The sequence below is a fragment of the Scomber scombrus genome, chromosome 16 (assembly GCF_963691925.1).
Source record: "Scomber scombrus chromosome 16, fScoSco1.1, whole genome shotgun sequence".
NCBI lineage: Eukaryota > Metazoa > Chordata > Actinopteri > Scombriformes > Scombridae > Scomber > Scomber scombrus.
The window spans coordinates 13,001,442-13,023,258 of NC_084985.1; the positions used below are offsets into that span (position 1 = coordinate 13,001,442).

The 21,817-nt window shown below is 38.1% G+C and overlaps 1 protein-coding gene across 1 annotated transcript in view; it reads right to left on the minus strand.

Moving 5' to 3' along the window:
* The window catches only part of LOC133996982 (CUB and sushi domain-containing protein 3-like), a 374,952-nt gene that overhangs the window by 63,140 nt on the left and 289,995 nt on the right, over positions 1–21,817 (minus strand). The window contains exons 19-29 of the mRNA XM_062436511.1: positions 18,648–18,764; positions 18,033–18,248; positions 14,318–14,506; positions 8,010–8,110; positions 7,008–7,076; positions 6,713–6,869; positions 4,892–5,083; positions 2,318–2,444; positions 1,595–1,797; positions 930–1,121; positions 516–654 (exon numbers count right to left, since the gene is read on the minus strand). Of these exons, the coding sequence (XP_062292495.1) occupies positions 516–654; positions 930–1,121; positions 1,595–1,797; positions 2,318–2,444; positions 4,892–5,083; positions 6,713–6,869; positions 7,008–7,076; positions 8,010–8,110; positions 14,318–14,506; positions 18,033–18,248; positions 18,648–18,764 (1,702 nt within the window). The remainder of the gene's footprint in view (positions 1–515; positions 655–929; positions 1,122–1,594; positions 1,798–2,317; positions 2,445–4,891; positions 5,084–6,712; positions 6,870–7,007; positions 7,077–8,009; positions 8,111–14,317; positions 14,507–18,032; positions 18,249–18,647; positions 18,765–21,817) is intronic.

Sequence of the window (21,817 nt, forward strand, 5' to 3'; positions counted from 1 at the left end):
GGCATTTTCAGAGCACTGAATGATAAAAGTTATGATTTACATTTTTAGAAAAAAGTGTTGTGTTCCCAAATGGTTTTTATACCCCCATACAGTAAGATAGTAGCCAGTTTTTGAATGTTTGATTTATGCGTTTGTTACGAGACAAAGAAAAAGAGGACTAGCATTTACAAGCTCTTAATCATATCATATATGCAGTAATTATTTTCTTTCCATGGCCACTGCAGCTGAAGCAGTCTGAAAGATACCAGGACGCCAACTCATTTTTTGTTAGTTCTTAAGCTTAAGGTTGTTCTTTTCAATAGAGAATTAATACCAATTACTTTGAGATCTCCAAAACTAATGGCATATCTCTGAACTTTAACTCTAAAAAGCCAAAATGGAGAGATATCAGTTATATCTTCAAATGTTGCAATGTCTTTTGTCTATTGTCATTACACATTTCATTGTACTGTAACAGGAGTTCAGTAAAGAAAAACCCTGCATAAATAAAGGTTTCAAAACAAATGGCAGGTTACCTGATGAAGGCCAGTGACAGGACAAAGTCAGAGTTGACAGCAATAAGCCAATCACAGTCCTTGGAATGGGGGTAGGGATGTGGGTAGTTAGGAGACAGTATAAATCCATTGGAGCCTGTCAGGTTTCCTCCACAAGGAGCTATGGTGGGAACACAGGTAAATATACATTCATTCTAATAAAGTCTTACATCATTTACTTCATTTTATTTAGTGATTATAAGTCATAGGATTTATATGTTTTTTTTATGCATATAGTAGCAAGATCAGACCTCTAAACATCTTTTTACACAGCTCTCCTACAAGTCACACACAGGAGTGTCCATGAGTAAGGTACTGAGACCTAAACATATCCAGTTGTGTATGCAGTACATCTATTGAATGTCCCTATAAATATAAGGAAGCTGGACTATTCACCTAGGCAGACAGGCGGGCTGGGCTGCCAGTAGTATCTGTTATCCACTTGTATACAGGTGATTTTGTCGTCCCCCTGGAGCTCGTACCCTGGGTCACACTGAAAGGACACCGAATCCCCCGGCTCACGGCCATCTCCACTACGACTGCCGTTCATTGGTACCCCTGGGTCCCTGCAGGCTGTAGCTACTGAGCCTGGACACAAAAGGGGGCAGTGAGAAAGCAGGGAAATGGAGGAGAAAGAGAGGAGGGGAATTGTAAAAAATCTGTGTCACAACGGTTATCCATTGCTATTAAGCCAATGCATTAACCCGGAGCACAACCCTATCTAAAAATATTACTAATTCAAGTCACTGTTTACTATTTTATTATGAAGTATCTGCTAAGATAATTTCTGACAAGTGAAATTATATTATTCATACCGATTGTTATTCAATCTTATATATTAGAAATGCTGAAATTCAGATGTGGATCCATTAGCAATTATACATTCTTATTTATCCTCTTGGAATTTCATTTGGTCTAGTCTTTCATGCATATAAACACACACAAAGGACACATGTAAAACTCAGCAAACTACATACCAAAAATCATAAATACAACAGTAGCAAGTGAATATCATAACTCCTGTCCTTGTGTTAATGTTTATATTTGTAGGTATTACTTACTAGAGAACTGAATAGCGAATCCTGATTTGCTGATGTAAAAATCAGTCTCAAATTGAACAGTGACAATGTTCAGTGTAGAGTGGATTCCTTCGGGTAGCAGAGAACCACTGATCTCTGACAATGACATTTCATTCTCAGGCGGCCCATCCCAAACCTTCAGCATGTCGTGGCTGGCTTCAGTGTCAAAAGCCAAGAACTGAAGACTGTAATTCGAAAAGACAGAAAAAAATAAAGAAACAATATAGACAACAGTGTAAACATGATCTCTTTATTAAATTAAAAATACATTTCCATCCAACCTTTTTAGAAGGTTGAACAATGAAAGACCCACAATAAAAAGCTATTATGAGAACAAATTATTTTGATGGCACTTTTAGGATGTTGATACCTTTTAGTGGTGGTTTAATATGAGTAATAAAACTGCCAAATCATATGCTAAATTACATTTTAAATTTTAAATTAGTGTTTGTATAAAAACATTTTTCTGCTTACAATATGCTTATTAAATTAAACAGATACATTCATTATTGTAACTCAGCAGGTATAATCATAATTCTATTTGAGATTTTTACACCTGGACATCATCACACTTTCAAAATAGCTATTTAAACTTCAACTCTATTTTTTATTTCCACATTACTGCAAACATTTTAAAATATGCACTGTAATAAATCATGCTCTTTAAAATATTGGAATGGTTTTGGAGTTTGATGCCCACATTACCTAACAATGTTTCCTGAGTCCACCTCAATGGTCCAGGTGCACCGTAGGTTATTGTCATAGGGAAATGGGTATCCAGGGGAGAGAATCCTCCCTGAAGACTCACCTTTAAAACGACCACCGCATTCAGCTACACACACATGCAAAGATGAGAAACATTAGATACTTTTAATACTTGATGTACCCCATAAAAACTCAGAAAAATGTCCCTGTAGTTATCTGTGACAATTGTCAGAACATTAAAAATACAATCAACTCAAGCCAACCAAATAATGTTTACATGTGTATTTAAGTGTTCAAATCAACCATCTATCGATCTGAGGCAACTGTTTATCAAGGCAATCAGATTCACCAAGTGCACTTCAGTAGCCACTGAAAAGTGATAAAACGATCACTACAGAGACAAATGGATTAAGGAATAAGCCAACTCTCTTCCTGTGTTTATCTCCGTCTATCCCACTCTTTCTCACAGAAGAGAGGAGACAAAGTGCTGATTCTGCATTCCTCCCTAAAGAAATCACCACACATTATATAACAGAAAATAATCCCCTCCTCTCTCTTTGTCTCTCTCGGTTATATATTTTCCCAATCTCTATCCCCTCTCTGCTTCCCCTCCCTCCCCATGCTCCTCCTCCCTTAGGCTCCCCTCCCTTCCTCCCTCGCCAGAATATATTATCTTGAGCAGGAGCAATATTAAGAGTTGGAATGGGGCGACACAGAAGAGAAGAAGCAAAAGAGATAGAAAAGGGAGAGAATCAAATGGGGTAAAGAACAAAACACTACGGGTAATAATAATAAGAAATATAATATTAAGACTGGAGGTTAGCTGAGGTCATAGTATGTCACTGCTAAAATATAAAGTGAGGGAATATCAGTCAGTGGTTTTATGAGTGTTTCATTATTGATAGTGAGAAGGAGAGAGACTTATTAAGTCGAATCCAAAATCAAAAGTTCAGAGGCAGCGATGAAGGAAGAAGGGTGCTTAAAACATTGGGTTTGCTGTTATGCTTATAGCTTCCATCTGTGGCACAGCTGCAGCAGGGATTTTATGTGTCATCATGTAGCATTTTTTTAGTTTTATTAGAGAATGTAATCACCCAACCAAATACCTACTGATAAGGAATGAAAATGTTTCCAAATAAGCTCCAAATAATATACAAAGTCTTTCAGGTATAACATACCAACACACTGATGGATGTGTGTTTATGTGTGTGTGCCTGAGTTATGGCACTCTGAAATTGAACTGCAAGTAAATGGCCATTATTGACTTGTTGACATCAATATTCAGAGCTGTGGTTTGTATTTTCCCATTAGTTTGAAGCTTTGAGAAATGAATTAAAAAGGTAATGATGTTATAATGGAATATTTAGAAATACATCAATGCTCAAAGGGGAGTTCCTTCCCAGTAGGTTGCATTGTTTACCTAAAATGGCCATGCTTTAATACAGTGGTTTGTAGCAAAAAACAAAATCGATTAAAATATGTTTATGAAACAATTCAGGTTTGTCACTTGGCCCTTAATAGAGTAAGAATGGCATAAATACAGGTTCACAATCTGCACATATTTTCACAGGTGAGTAGGTATCTTGTGTGAATACATAGCAATGCATTGTGCGGGGGGGGGGGGGGGGGGGGGGGGGGGGTTCGCTTAAATAAATAAGCTTATCATTGAGACTTAAAAGCCATCACAGTGTGTGATATCCTCCGAAAATCATGATGATTTCACAGGAAATTGGCCTCCTCCTGTTTTCTTTCAAGATTATTGAATAACTGTTCTGTGAGCAGAAACAAGTGACTCTGCATTATACTGTGGGCTGGTCCCTGTAGATTAATGCTTACTGCTACTTAAAATGTGTATACATATGAGGTGACTTTGCAGTAAATGAGATATTCCAGCCAGAGAATAGGTTGATACCTTAATCAATTTTGGAAGAATGAACCTAGACAAGAGAAAATGAACCAACTTTTACAACCCAGTCTCACATCAAAGTATGCATTAGCTACCTTGGTTCACAGCGCAAAACGTATTAGTTTCACAATAACAGCTCTGTCAGATTTTTGTTGGCCTATTCTTTCCTATTGACCTGTGTCCACAACAGATGACTTAATAACTCCCAAACCAAACATATACAATCACTGAACGAAGATTATGAAAATAAAATACACATTTCTCACTAGAAATGTTATCAAAACATATTTTAATGGCAAATCTATCTAAAAAATATTGCATTTTCCACTGAGAATAAACGGAATCAGCCATTGTTTGGTTTTCACAGACAGATAGTTGACAGTCATGAGGCATGGATGCAGGCCAATAGAAAAGAATAAGACAAAAGAAAACAACTCACAACCATAGAGCCGTTTTGTGCTGTACACCAATGTAGCTGTTACTTTGCGTTAATTTGCCTTGTGCAGCTACCAATACATTTACAGCTATTAAAAAAAAAAACAAAAAAAAAAACATGATAATGGTTGTATGTGGAAGTTTTGTTATTCAAGGTTTAACCCATAATTCTGTGTGCCTGTATATCTTTATCTTCTTAGAGTGTAAACAGCTTCCTGTAGTAAAAGACATACCGATACAAGAAGGCACAGGGTTATCCCAGGCTCTCCTTTCGCCTGTCATACATTTCAGCGTGGAAGCTCCATGCAAGGTGTATCCGGGCTCGCATCTGTATGTGATGCTGCTTCCGGAGAAATGACCCTGATCGTTGACCTTGAAGCCAAACTGAGGCACGCCTGGGTCATCACAATGAGACAACTCAAAACCTAGAAAGATACAGAAACATCTTTACAGTGTGTATTTTAAAAAAATACTCACTATGCAACAACTAAGATGCACTGTAGAAAACTGAATTTGTGTTGTTTAAATGCATAGCAATATTCCCTTAAGATTTGGCACATTCATGTATTCTGTTTATGTGCTCTCTGATATCACAGAGCCTGTTAAGCTCCCATCCCAATTTAATAAAAAATATTATATCAGAAGCAATATTACAATATTAGGAGTAATACTGGGGCATGTATACACCTTATCCAACTTAATGTTGTTTTTCACAGTCTATGTAAGCTCAGTTTCCATGGTAATGTTAAGAATCTTCTGTTTATTCATGTGCACCATTTTGGAGAGCGGAAAATGAAGAGTTATATAAATAGCTTATCCTTATAAAACCCTAACCAGGGTTTGATCTACAGTATTACCTGAAAGACGAGGTGTGCACGAATTTGAGCTATCTTCTGGAAGACGGCAGTAGATTCATGTCTAAATCCTTAAAAGTGGGCATTTGCAAAGCTGCACTTTAATCATTTGCCAATCTGAACACACCCACCATAATCCTGACATCTAAAATGGTTCACTGTATGACAAAATAAGTCATTGTGAATAATTTATACACAACTTAAGTTTCATTGAACTCTAGACTTCCTATTAAACATAACTAAAAACATATGGTGTGACACAGTAGTTCTTAACTTGAACTTGAAAAATGTTGCTGCAATCTTTTTTCAGCTGATGTCCTTTAGTTTGTATGGAAAACTAACTTCTATTTTCATCATTATGGGGAAGGTGAGGTGCAGAGGAGTACGTACTTGATGTTCCACTCTACTTGCACAGCAGAGAGACAATACAACTTCAAAGTGGTATGCAAATCAGCCTGAATGACTCCATTTAAACAATTAGATTTTCTAAATCCAACTATGCATCTAAGAGGGCACTGGCAAATGTGGGTGTGCTTTGGTGAGCATCAGAATGCACCTTTAACATTCCATCCTACGCTGAAATCATAGCTCACTGAAAGCTTTGTTAATTTAAAGTTTCCTGTGATAATTTCAGCTGTGGAATTTATCGGTTCTGTTATGGTTTGGGAAATGAGAACTATTTCAAATTAAATCAACTCAGCAAATATGTTACATTTGTCAGGAATTAGTAAAGCTGTCACATGGTATTTAATTGCTGAATTGATGTGATTCTGATACTAACTGTAGTAATGAACAGCAACACTTACAGCAGGCCCTAGTTGTTGTTAATAATGTGCCATGTTCAAACCGATCTGTTGCATGTATGTGCTTTCTTGTCCATAAGTGTTTGTTTGTTTACATGCTAATCTTGTCTACATGCAATCTATTTGTATGTGTAGATCAACACCGGCTTGAAGCCTTCTGCAACATTTACTTATTTTGTTTTCTACTCAAGATAAATGTTTTAACATCAGTTTGAAATAGAAGTTCTATTAAAAGGGTTCATACTAGATTAAAGTTAAATAAAGTTAAATTACAGCTTATTTAGTATAAGAATAAAATAGTTTCATAACAGCATTCAACAGCATACATTTGGTTTCGACTAGCCTAGGTTGTGTGCATTGCAAGTAAAGTTCATACTGGTTGGCTGTGTGCACTCACTGGAGTAGACCAGTTTGAATCCTTCCCCTGTATTTTCTGCATTACTGTAAAATTCCAGCCACAGATGGTTTGAAGTGGAGATCAGGGTCAGGCCCAGCATAGATGACCCCGTGAAAGCTCCAAGAACTTGGGCTGTGTCGTCTTTACCATCATAAATCTGGAAAAAACAACAGTATAATATAGTGATGATGCAAGTATAACATAATGACCAACCTGAGATAGTCCATTGTGATCAGTTTTAGATTTTAGGCAATAAGAATGACAGATATCCAAATATGTGTGCATGTGTGTTTACCTTGAGTATATCTCCCTGGGCAAGATGAAAAGTTCTAGCAGAGATGTTGATGCCTTTCCCAGCTTGCACCTGGTTATCAATACACAATGAAATGTGCCAAAAGTTAACATCCCTTTTGAAAATTATAGTATTATCTATCATTAGACCCTGCAGTGGACCTAAAACACCTTTAAGCTGCCTTTGAATTCCTCTTTCACAGAAATGATTTGCAGATACCCCAAAACTTGACCTTATACTATATCAACATTGTATCTACTCAGGCTACAGTGGCTGTGTGGCAGGCAGTTCCATGACCAATAGTAACTAGTTAGCAATCCTTCTGGTATGAAAGACATTTTATGAATCATGTCCCTTGACCTGACTTACCAAAGAAAGAAGATGGATTCAATATGAGGTTGTGTACGTGTGTAAAAATGCAAACAAGTCAAGGGTAATCAGGTGGGAACCTATTTAAAACAGCACTAAGAAGGTTCAACAGTCTGTTCCAGTGTCCCAGAACCCACATCCCCCATTACTCCTTTTTTTGACTGCACACACTCTGCGCACAGTCCTCTGAAGCATATTCCCTTCTGTCTATAACATGACGAGACAACATCATCAGCTAATGGCATGTTCAGTTAACCAGTGCATTGCTATCACTGGCAGCATTCTTCTCAACTCACCACATAACAAACCTACGAATCATCCTCGGCTGCCTCACCTTAAAACGGACATAAACTTCTGTCTTGTTTCATAATCATGACCTAACAACATGCTAGCTAACTAGTTTAAGCTAAATACCTATATGTTAAGTAGTATGCCTGAGGGACCAAACAAACCAGTCTTCTTCAGCTACCTCACCTTAGAAACAAAAATCATGATCATGATTGGAAGTTTGCCCCAGTTTGCAAATACTTTACCTAGAGTACCCTTTATGAGGAAACTACAAAGCACAGTGACAACATTGCATTGATTGATTGAGAACACATTATATGTATTTTTAAATCTGCTCCATCTGGTTACCTGAATGCTGTAGATGCATTCGTGGTTGTTGTCATAGTTCATTGGGTAGTTTGGAGAGAGAAGGATCCCTTCATTGTTTATAACTGAAGAACCACACTCCGCTGATGACAAAGACAGAAAACAGATCATTAAAAAAACAACATAAACAAAATGGTCAGCAAATGTTAAAGAGATGTTTAAAGACCGTGTAAAGTGAATTCAGACATTTTCTTCTAAACACATTAAATAAGTCATAAATGTATTTCTAAAAAAGGTGTAAAAAGCATTTCAATCATTTAGATTTGAATTGTGGAGCTAGGCTTCACAAACTGTGTTATAAAATTTCTGTGTTCAGGATTTAGTGGGTGGGTCTGAAATTCACCGCTGAGTGCTGCTGTAGTCGTATAAACACATTCAGCGCACTCTATTACTACTACAGTCTACAGTTAGCCAGTTAGCTGAGTTAGCCGCCGAGCTAGCAGCTGAGCTAGCCGCTGGGCTAGCCGCTAGCAGTAGAAAACCCTCAGACTTAGCGTCCATGTTTCGGATAGAGGTGGTGACTTTGATTGGCAGGTGACACTTGGTAGGGGGCGGGGTTTCAGCGAACTCGGCGGGCACACCCCCACAGCGTTTGGGAGCAGAGACAGGGGCTGTTTTTTACACAACTTTGAAGCCTAATTTCATATGTTTGGCGATTTTTTTAATCATTAAAATTTGGCAGGGTGGTTAACAACACACTTTTCTGTAGTATGTCAAACTCAGAACACATATTTATTCTTACTTTACACTGACTTTAATAGTTTTATAATGATGTGCTGGGTTCATGGAGCAAAACAGAATTACTTAAAATTGTATTTGACAAAATCTAACTTTTAGCATTTTTTTCCTTGTCTTTATAAAGCTCTATCAAACTGTAAATGTTTCGGACATTGTATTAGCAGTCATATAGAATACATCAAAGTGTAAAGATTTTTTAGATGATGCTTCCGTTTTCCTCCATAGATGAAAGAATTCCTCTAATGTATGTTTGTGTGTATGTGTATGTTTGTGTGCATGGGAGTAATTTAATAGCACTTTTAAACAGCTGTACTGTCAGCCATCTACTTGTGTTGAGGCGAATGAGCGGGTAGTAAAATTCAGAAACTAATTTCCCTAACGATGCACTTCTCACATGTGCCCTCTATCTACAATATATATGTCCCCTTACTCTCTTTTTTCCCCTCTCTCTCCCTTCCTTTCTTCACCTCTCTGTGTCTCTACTGGTGTAATAGTCATATTACAGCTGTCATATCGTCAATAAATCACGCTGCTACAGTTTCCATTTAGAAAATTACCTCTCCACCCTCTTTCCCCCTTAATTCCCTCACTCTTGCTCTTTTATATCTCCCTCTCTCTATGAATAGCGCTCCTTTACTCTCCTCTACTTCAATCAACCTTCCTCTTCCGCTTTCTCGAGTTTCCTCTTTTCTCATCCCTCTTCATCTTTTTTCCCCTTTTGTCTTTTTCCTCCTTCTACTCTTTCTTTTTTCTTCACAGTGGTAAATAGAGGATAATGTCTACAAATTACAGAAGAGTATAGGAAACAAAGCCAAAGGTACATTTGATTCTACAAAAGAAACTATTCTGGTCCTACCAAAAACTTCCTTTTAGACAGTATTGAAAACAATATGTTTGATATAAACCACAAAGCCACCAAAGAAAAACTTTTAATCTACAAAGTACATCACTTAGTTAATTAAAATCACTGAAGAAAGGCATACATTTGGCTTTATGTGTCTTTCCATGGTTAGAGTTCTTGACTTTACAGGTTAATGACAATAGAGGAACAACAACAATAGAAGCAATCAAACAAGTGAAAGTTCATAAAACTAAAGTATCGTACAGCTATTACGAAATAGTATTTTATAGGTCGTCCAATCTTCTCTTTCCTCTCCTCTTCATTTCCTCCTCCGTGATGTGCACGACATCATGCAGCAATGCAATACAACACACAGGAACTAAATATAGCAAACTGCACTACGCCATGTAACACCAGAAAGCAACACCACTCCTACCTCTTTGCGTATTGATGACAAAGAGCCAAAGATGTAAAAACTGCCACTGCTAACAGTTTGTGAAATGTTCTCACCAGCAATCAACATCTAAAATGAAGTAATGTCCTCTTTTACAAAATATGGATGGTAATATCTGTCTCTCTGCATCTGTATTTTATCATGCTTCTTTTGGCGTTGTTTAAAAATAACACATCTTTACAAGGAGTGCAGGAATATTTTGTCTTGTCTCTTTTCCTGTGCATTTAATGTTGCTCCGTATTGATTTGACATTTGCACCCAAATCAAATCTCATTTGCAAATTTCTTGCTTACAAAGACCCTAAAGTTATAGGTACAGTGCAGGATATTGATCTTGTAGGGAAATACATGCTCTGCATTTGACTAATCCCAACTTTTGAGAGAAACTAGGCAAGCATTAGTCTGAATACTCCTAATAAAGCTGGAGGAACACAGTGCAAATGCAGGGAGATTCGGCAAACAGGAATTTAAAGTCACGACCCTCCAACACCATTTTCTATATATATTTTTTGTCATTTTACTTTCATGTCGGCTTATTAGTGCACATTTTTAAATGACTGATGTTTGCTTTGAGAAGACAAGCTCATCCCCATTTTACACTGAGCCTGTAAATGTATCCTTATAGACAAATTCTGCTTGAGGTAGAAGCAGACAAGGCGTCATTACTGCGGTGGCACTTCACACGTAAACACACATATAACACTATAATTTATGGGAAAGGAGTTCAGACTTTGGTTCCTTTTCCAAGAAATATGTCCAGGAGATCCTATAATAAATAAAGCTTCAACTTTTCAATTTGGTCCCATTTTATAAGACTGCTGTGCTGTTATCAGCTGTCCCAGCAATAAATTAAAAAAAAAAATGGAAAGCAAAAGCCACAAGGCTCTGCTCCATAAAATATATTTAACTCCTGTAAATCTCCATTAAATCTTCATGTTGGGATCGCATTCTGAGCACTTAAGACCAAGCGATCTGCTGACAGATGGTGAGCTGCCACCCTGCATATTTCTTGGCAACTTGATACTATGTTTCCTGGCCGAAATTTCTTTTTCAATCTATCATGTGTTTCCAATTTTTATTGAATAGTGCATTACTTCTGATTACAATGCAAGAAATCATGGAGTTTAATGATTTAGAACATGATAACTTGGGTTTCATTTGCTACTCCACACAGCACTTTCACATCCACATTCTGAGGGTTGGACAGAAGCGTTATTTCTTCCTCTGCGCCTGTGTTATAACCAATTCTGACTCCTGCTTTTAGACCTGATAATTTCCACATTTACACAGACTACTTTCATCTGTTAAAGGGGTGACCGGTGACCGGTGACCGCTGACTGCGATTAACCCAAGCACCTCTTCTTCTACTGTCAGTCTATATGCGTTCTGTTCCACTCTTCCACTGCAGTCATGGCGGTAGTGCTGAAGAGCATAATGTATAAAGCAGCTGCCGCATTCGTCTATTTCCATGATGGCCCATATTTAAAATGATTGTCAATAAAGGTTTTGTACTGATATACATCTCAGGATATTCAAAACTTTTCCCCTCAAGTTAAAACATTTATGTTTAGAGGACATGTCTTCACCCCCCTTTGACTTCTTAGGCAACACAATTGTAAATTGGAGTTCAATAAAAAGCTTCTATGTTCTGACTCATCTAGTTTCAAGAGTAAATGTAAAATTGTCCTTCAAGTTACAGGTAGGCAACTTTAATACAATGCCTGCTTCAAACAACTAAGTCTCTCTTTCCTTTATCATGTTCACATATTATAAACAGTATATGTATGCCTGCTTCCAAGGCCTTATTTTGTTTTACATTGAATTCCTTGCAGAACTGTCCTTTTCACTTCAGTTTATTCAACAAGTCATTCAAAAGCATCCGCAGTAACAGCATTACACATCCTAAAAAACTGTAATATTAAATAAAAAATAATTATAGTTATTTCTGCTAATGTCCTTGCTTGTAAAACTCATAATTATAAGGGTTTGTGCAGGATTGTTAACAGGCCAAAAAATCTCTGCCCACTTGTGACTCATGTTCAAGTAATATCACTGACATGTATTGTTCATCCACTGACTGAAATGTGGTTTGTATAAATGTGCCTTTAAATACAGTGCTGTCTATGGGACTCCTTTTCAGTTCAGTGCCATTTTGTTCTCTGTGTTTAATAGATTTTGGACACTGTTTAACAGTTAACACTGTTGGACAGAGCTACATTGTTGTACAAATCTACATCCAAGGTGGAAGATAAAGCGTGGACATGCTCCTTTTCTGCTCTTAATAACCCTGAAAAAAATTATCCTCTTTCAATCACTTCCTTACATAACCCAAGAGGAGTCACAGAATAAAAAATTACTTATTTGTGCTCTTGATTTAGTAATTCATGCCCTCAGTTTTTGTTTTTGTTTTTTTTTTCTCGGCATAGACACCTTTATTCAACAGTAGACAGACAGGAAACATGGGAGAGAGAAGGGGGTGTGACATGCAGCAAAGGACCTCCGGCCGGGATTCGAACCGGGGTTGGCTACGTACATGGCATGCGCTCTAACCACTCAACCACCTGCGCGCCACCATGCCCTCAGTTTTTAATAACTCAATTGAATAATTTGTGCTCTCGATTTAGTAATATATGCTCTTGATTTCTCATCCACATGCCATATACTCATTTGGTGTACATCCTCACTATAGATTGCTTGGATTTAATATGGTTTCATTTTGATCTTAGACCAAAATATATTGATATATTTCAACTGAAAACAGGATAGAATACAGTATAATGGGCTTTTTCACCATAGACACTTTACTGCTCCAGTGGAAGTGATTTTAATTCATAAAAACTCAGCTTCAGGGTTGTAGATTCATCCATTTTCTATAGGCTATTGCTTATCCTCCAGAGGGTCTTGGGGGAGCTGTAGCTGATATCACCTGACATTGGGTGAGAGGCGGGGTACAGCCTGGACAGGTTGTCAGTCAATCACGGAGCTGACATGCGGTGACAGACAACCATTCACATTCACACACCTACAGGCAATTTAGAGTCACCAATTAACCTAACCTGCATTTTTCTGGTCTGTGGGAGGGAGCCAAATCACACAGGCACAGGGAGAACATGCAAACATATATGTACTGTATATAGACACATATATTATTTATTATATTCTCTTAGTGCCTCGATGGTTGTGGAGTGCTTCCTTGATCCAGCTTGGCTTGGATCAGTAACTGGTGTTAGAGGAAAAACATATTCTTACTGCTTTCTTCAAACTTAGTTAAAACGGGAGCATAAATTACTAAATTGAGAGCATAAAATATTTTTATGGGCTCAATACTTCCTTCACCTTTGAGTTGTACCATTTTCTTCACTATATTGTAAAACCAAAAAAGTTATTGACGATGAAGTTATTGAGTTTTGCTGGCTTTTGAATTGAGGCTGTCCAGGTTCATAAAAGTATAACATGACATTCAGAAATGCATATTTTTGCTTGTCAATAATTTGTGCAAACATTTCTGTGTTTGCAAAGAACCTCAAAACACTAGCAGCAAAGCAGCAGCCTGTTTTAAAGACACATTGTCACTGGAGACTCGCACTCTGTTACATTAATTACTAAACAACACAGCTCTATGTTCTCTTTGTTTGTGAAACCCAGAGATAATTATAAGAGTAGCATAAAGTATTTGCACTTATAATCAAATCAAAAACTTTGACTGGTAGCTGAACAGACACAAACCTAGACAAACTATTCTATATGTGTCCCCTCTTGACTACTGTAACTCCATTTTCACTTGCTTCAGCAAAACATCCCTGGATCGTTTACAATTGGTCCAAATTGCTGCTTCTAAACTCCTGACCATGTCCTCCAAAAGGTCTCATGTAACACCGATTCTGATTGCCCTTCACTGGCTCCCCATCAAATTCAGAGTCCAATTCAAAGTTCTTGTGTTGTTTGTCTGTCTAGGCTTAAAACTAAAGGAGAATGTGCTTTTGAGGTTGTAGCTGCCTAACTTCGGAGCTCTCTCCCTTTGGACTTAAGATCTGTAGATTCTGTAGACATATAAAATCAGCTCAAGACCCATCTACTTAGATTTGCCTTTATGTAATTTTTTCCATTTTCTATTTAATTCTGTTTTTTTTATTGTGTTTTACGTCTGTATGTATGTTTATCCCTTATTTCTTATGTGCTTTGTGACATCTTTTCTCTTAAGAGGCGCTATAAGTGAAGTTACTTACTTACAACAGTATTGCTTCATATCAATACATACCAACACATCTTGGTAGAGGAGAACTCCACATTCTGCGACCACCTCCCAAACAGATTAACTCCGGCGCCCCCTCAAGGCGGTACCCCATATTGCAGGAAAATGATAGTGTGTCTCCAACGCCAAAACTGTAGCCGTTTCTCCTGCCGAACCTAGGCATACCAGGGTCCTCACATGGCTCCAAGGTGTATTCTGCAGAAAATAAGGTGAAACTGAATACATAACAAATGTGGATAAATATAAAACAATTTACCAAAAGTGGGTTAGCACTAAAAAAAGCTTTTAGATTAAAGTTCATAATGAGAAACAAAAAGATATATGCACGTCCATAGAGTATAATTATATTTGTAGGAACTACTCCAGGACTACAGGGGTGAATCTACATTTTTTAAATTAGTACTGTATTTAGTGTTTTTGATCCACAACTAATAAGTACCATAAGATGTGAGAGATGATAAGAGTCTAAAATCAGACAGCCAATACATTTCAATTTGAAAGTCCCAAAATCCACTTAAATGCTAATAGTAATCTGACACCATAACCATTAAATATTAAATGAAACATACAATAAATTCATGGCCACAATCTCCCTCTCTCTATCTCTAAAAGTCTCCAATAATCCAGTAACTCTTGTAAAATAAACTCTTGAAAATGTATTCCATTTAAATATAATCTTTGCCCGAGAGCTCGTGTTAACAATTAGCAAACACATTCAGAGTCTGAATTGTGCTGAAATACACTTGTAGGGGATTTAATTTTTCTTCTGGCTGATAATGATAATGTGATATGTATTTTAGAGCATGCTGCAGTATGACACAGCATGTTGACACCTCCCATGTGTTATGCATCTGGGAGGCAGTGAAACATCCATCAGAGTAGACTCAGATCTAAGTACTTCTTTTTTGTCTATGAAGATTCTTAGTCATCAAGGTCATAGTTATCCAAAAAGGGATGAATCGAGGGCATCTTGACTTGGTTGTAGATACTTGAAGAGGACTCATAAGAGCCTCATAAAAGGGGCTTCTTCAGTTCAAACTGACTGGCAGGGAGTCTCGGGTATTTAATCTCTGTGGGATCGTTATCAAGGTCATTGATACCACTTGGTTCATTAGTGCTCATGGCTGATGTAACGATGTCTTTTAACGAGAGTCATTGGAGTCACCTGAGGCCTAGTGTAAATGACAGTCGTTGGAGTTGTTGCATGAAGCCAAATGTAAATGGTTGCTAATTCTCCTGGGAATGGATGATATAACAACATTGTACTCCTTTTAACCAAAGTCAATGACAGCGCTGAAAGTGAAGTTAAGTAAAGGAATTTAATTTATAAGGGGCAGATTGAATTTTGTCTTAATTATACTTTTTAATCCCTCACTCAATTTTGAATGAGATTGGAGTAACACAACTCTGGATTACGGTAGCATTTGTGATTTTTACACACCCTGAGGACGCAGCAAAGATCCATCTCTTTTTGCGTCCAGTTTAATGTTGTGTAACCTCTTTTCACCTTTTTTTGGGATCTAGGTTTCATGGGTAATCCTTGAGGCTAGTAGTGAAATATCTCAGTGTAGAGGGAGAGTGAGAACTAAACATTCACTTAACATAGCAAAGTTTTGTGTTGGGTATGCAAAACCCTCCACATTTTTATGAAGTCAACAACTGAATAGGACACCACTGAATTATAAGATGTAGGAGGTCAGCAAAAATTTCCATCAGGCTGTGTGGTGGTTCCTCCACTTGTTCTCCATGGTGGTTCACTCATTTGTCAAAAACACAACACTTTTCTGGTCTTTTTTGCTTTCTTGTTTGCTTTTAATTCAGTACATATACCCAGTACTCCCTGTAAAGCAGTACTGATACCCCAATCCTTTTTTAAATAGCAAAATAAAGCCAAAGTTTTAGAAAAAGTCTTTGCCAAGTAGCTTGATATACACAGGAATCTTGACAATTTTCTGACACGGCTGCTGTTAGTTGCATAAACTGACACAGCACTTGTCAAAATCTCTAATTACATATTGATGCATGGTTATACAGGAGCTTGATTTTACTGGATCTCAGTGCAGCTTTTGACATTGTTGGTCGCTGTATGTTAACTTTTGGAGGAATGTGGTGGCCTTGGTCAGCCCTGCAGACTCTAGTAAAATTTAGTGGTCCAAGATTCTGTTTTGGACCCCATTACTTGCATTGTATATGCAACCCTTTGAGATGATCATTTGCAGCTTTAAACAGTACACAGCTGGGTGTGGTCAGGTGTGGTTCGTTGTACTTGTGATCATACCCAGCTGTGACTTCAGATTCAAATATACATCTCATTTAACTCTAAAAATATAAAAAGTTATGTTGTTGTATTATGATGTTTTCAGAATTGCCTAAACTCAATCAAGAGCTGGATCGCAAGCAAGAAGGCTTTTATTAACCTTTATTGGGTTATTATTATTGGGTCCCAGTCAGCCTTGCAGTCTCTCTTTCATCATCTGTTACGTATGATCCAATTCAAGATCCTTTTGATTAGTTCTGCAAGGTCAAGCACCCGTCTACATTAGGCTGAATTCACATCTAATCAGGCGTTGCAGTGAAAACACCAGTCCTCCCCTTCATTTGAATGGAGGTAGCGCATTTAGGCTGCGGGGGTGGGAGCTGCAGGGGCACTGCAGCGGAATTCAGTGAGAAAGTTGAACCAGAATCAACTTTTGGAGAAACGCAACCCGACATCACTTTGCGGTGGCCAAACACAGGAGGTAACTACACTGAGTACAACTGTACAACCCTGCCATCAGGGAGTACAAACACGTTACTGGGAAGAGGGGATGACATTTCTCTTCATTTGATAACACTAAAAGTAAAGTTAGGTTTTGCTGACGGCTTCCGAACACATTTTGAAAAAGAGAGAGAGAGAGAGTTCACGTGAGCTGACAGCACCAGAGAGAGAGACAGTAATGGTGGTCGAGGGTGAATAAAGAGAGTGAGCAGTGGTAGTGAGAAATTTGGTGATGGGGATAAAACTTTATTTTATGATGTTTTAACTGTTAAAAATAAATACACCCACACCACCACCCCCACCTTGCAATGCCTGATTTGGTCTGAATATGGCCTTAGTGAGCTACTACAGGGTTAGGGTTAGGGTTGTCACTAGGAGGTCACTGAGACGGCTTGCTGGTTGTAACTCACGCCATGCTTCAAACTAAATAATTTTTGATTTTGCTTTTATTGTTGTGACCTGTAAGACCTTAGGGCCTGTGGACACTTTCAAAAAGCAGCTGATGACCCACACTGTTACATATGCCTTCATTTGGCTTTCCATACTAATATTGTGTCTATATTTTGTGTTACCTTAGTACTTTTACAACATTTTATACCTTCATTGCTTGAGGCAAGGCTGAGACAGATCATTTACCACAGTACATTGTATGTAGAGTGTAAATGACTTCATCCTACTAGAAACGTTGCTCTTCTCTGTTGTCTTTAAAGAGAAGCTATTATTTAACTGTTATGGAGCTTCTTTGCATGAGTTTCTAGGCTGATCCTATGAAAAATTGATAAGGGTGTTACTGCTTAATGGTTTTTAATTTTAGCCTGGTTTGGATTTACAAACTTTCAATAGTTCTACAGTATCATACTAAATTGTTCCAGTGCGTGATGGAAAAAAAACTGACTTATTGAATTGCCCAAATTGGGGGTAAATGGAAACTAGACCTTGTTGAAGAATAATAGTTACAATTACCAGAGAAAGTTATATTGAAGCCCTCATATGAAATAGAAAAGTCAGAGATGAATCGTAGCTGGGCTTTGAAGTTGCCATAGAGACCAGCATTGATGTTGCTAGGCAACTCATTGCCGGTCAGGCGAGCCAGTGGTTGCAGGAAACTCCCATTCTCAGTAACCAAGAGGTAGTCGTGTTGGTCCTCCAGATGAAAAGAACTGAATTGAAACTGGACTCCTGTTAGATTCAAGGAGAGAGACACATACATGAACAAGAGACTGATATAATAAAACAATCAGTAAGCATTACTTTACAGTCTGATTACAGCAGATACAAATTCTGCACGACAGCTTACATTCTAAAAATACATGACAATTGTAATTGTAACATTAATTGGATTGTAATCTATGAGTGGCATTATAGTATCTTTTGTTTTCAACCAACTACTCAGTATACAGTACTTGCATTGACAACTGCAAAACCTGAAGTTGAAGTTTGTAGTTACAAATTACTTGATGTGTGCATGTGTGTGTGTTCTTAGTACATCTACTGCTGCACTGATGTGTGTATGATTTGCTACTTTCTCTCACTCTGTCTCTCTCTATTAAGGAGTATGGATCAGTGTGCATCTCTTGCCTTTCCCGTGGCTGACTTCAACAGTCCAGGTACAGTTGAGAGATGAAGGGTAGCTGTCTGGATAGCCGGGGCTAAGGATGGTTCCCCAGGGACCTCTAATATCTCCGCCACATAGAGCTGGATAGATTGAGAGAGACAGAGTGGGAGAGAGAAAGATATGAGCAGAGACAGGGGACGGAGGCAGATAGAGGGTTAGGATCAGATAGTTGATAGCTAAAACAGATAATGTTTCCCTGTGGACCTTTAATACCACTAGTACACGCACGCACGCACGCACGCACGCACGCACGCACGCACGCACGCACGCACGCACGCACACACACACACACACACACACACACACACACACACACACACTAGATTATTAGGATAGAGATGTCTGTATGTACTGACAGTTGTGTATCTTGTCATCCATTAGGAAATGTTTGAATGTGTATTCCCTGAGAGCTTTGCTTTAATTGTTTAAGCTTGACTTTTCTCTTTTATTCCTCTCACTGTTGCACAAACGTGAATAATGACGATGATGGATTATTCCCTATTTATATATTTTTATGTCCCTGAAAGTAACAAACACCTGGTTATGAGTGCTGCATGGGTGATTGTAGTAACTAAAATTATGAAAATTGACTTAATCCAGTTGCCTGAATTTTAATTATGCAATTATTCTTTCAGTGGTGTATAAGACAGTTCTTCAACACATCAACTGTAGGTCAGCATGTGTTGTAGAGGTGATGACAGTGATCATAGTCCCCTGCATCTCTGAACTGTTACATACTCAGCAGAGAGAAACCATTTTCTGACAACACATCCTCATTATTAAACGACAGTATAAGTCTAAATTCAGCTCGCAAAAAATTACCAATAATTACATTTACGCCATCTAGCAGCAATAATGCACTCCAGAACAACACAATTGGACCATAATATGCTGCTTTCAGAAACCGCTTACAAATCCCTGTTTCAAATCATTATCTTTTATGATTTGACAATGATGTGGTTCAGTGGCTTATAGGCATGGGCAATTTTAAAAGTGGGAGGGCCATCTTTTCCCAGAAAAACTGATTTATGAAAAGTTAGAATAAAAAAGAACAAACAGACAGACTAAAAATGTGAACAACCAGTTTACTTTGCAATGTTTTGCATCACAAAGGGAATAACAGCAAAACACTGCCTATCCAACATGCTCATCCAACAGAACCTCACACTACAAAGGCTGTAGGCTACACAATAGACAAAAAATACATAGCCTGTCCAGTGCACAAAGTGGCAACTAGACAGTGTTAACCTAGACAGAAATCATACATGTAGGCTAATATATCCCCTGTTCATTTGTTATACCCTACAGCCATTGTTTCTTCAGTACTGGTCACGAAACACCATATCTGTACATTTTTACAGAAATCTGCTCTATCAAGAAAACTGTCCATACCACCTTGATTTTCCATACTTGATTATGCTGAGAAATTAATTGGCTGTGAATGTGGTTCATAAATGGCACATAAATCAATGTGTGAGTCCATGGCGGCAAGGACATGATTTCAGTTGGAGAGGTGGGGGTGCTGACTATTAAACACCACCTCTCCAAAAAATGTTTGAGTTCATTGAATACTTGCAGCGATTTCACCGCAGCAAAAACCATAAGCGTGTCTCCCCATTGAGAAAGACGCTGTGTGCATCTACAAATGAGGCACAGCAGTACAATTTTGTTGATTATTAAAATCTCCCGACACGCTGACAGGATCGGTCAGAATCTAATGTTAATTAATATTCTGTGTTCTTCTGCACATCTAAATTTTCACATACACAATCCAGGTTCATACAATGAAATAGTTTGAAGTTAAGCAGTCGTCCTCCTGATAAATCCTGAGTCCATCAGAGCTGTCTAAAAGATATTTCAGTAACTAAAAGTTTAATTCTGTTTCCTCTGGAGAGTTTCCTCTGTCCTGTCAAGTTGATAACTACAGTTTTTAGTAGTCAGGTTACTGGAAACAATTCTAACCGGCATGTGTCTGTGAGCCACGTGTCTCACACCCATTTCCTTTCCCCATTCCACTATCTTAATGTGCAGAGTATATTTTTGCTGGACTGGCTCGACAGAAGAAAAAAAAAATACAACAACACAAATGGGCCTATACTCTGCCAGCCACCTGTATTCTGCAGCACCCACAGTAAACGTGCTTCCCACAGCTATGGATGAACCCCTATCAGGCTGACTGGGAGAAAGTGCTTTACTGCCAGAGAGTGAGCAGCTGGGCTGACCTCATTGTGGGCTGATGAGTCTGGCGGACTGTGTTAATGGCGGCAGTAAATTTTCCTCTGCCTCAACTTTTTCAAATAACACATAAAAAGCTTTGTTTGACCATTGTTTTAGAGTTAATGTTACATCACCTGAGAAGCAGGTAGTGTCAGAACTACAGGAATTACAGTCCGGAGACTTCCTACAGCTTATTTCAACAGTTCTGTTTATCAGACAACAAATTTAACAAACACATCAAGTCAACAAGAAATTAAGTTTATATTGATTGATTTCCATATATTTATTATACTGCTATATAATATATATTTATTGTTAGAAAATGTATTGTGATGAAACTTGGCTGGGTGGGCCAGTGCTGCCTAGGTCAATTAACGGCTGCATGCCTGCTGTGATTAAGGTCTGGTTAGGTTTAGAAACAAAACCACATGGTTAGGGTTGGGGAAAGATCATAGTTTGGGTTAAAATGATCACTTAGAATGTGGTTTATGCTTGTTTAAACTTGCCCAACATTTATCATCATGGAACATCATGTTGCAATGGTTGTTTTGTTTTTGTTTTTTTTGTCCAGACAAACATGACAAACTGTTGCAAATGGGATGCTAACAGCTGTCTCCTGCAGCTTTATTTTTTCCAACCTTCAGTCCTGGCCTACTTAGGTTGCTTAGGTTTTGACATTAGGATCGACATGGTTAGGATTAGGGTAAGAATATCAATATATATATTGACATAATTTGAATGGCATCACCTCCACGAGTCTTAATTACTACAGCTCCTAGATGTTTGCCAGCCTGAATTTTACACCTATACCGCCGATTTTCTTGTGAGGACAGGCTGGCTCTCGCTTAATTACGGCAGCAATGTGAATAGCTTGGGTTCAGACGAGGTTTCTGTGCGCTCATCCACATTCTGAAAG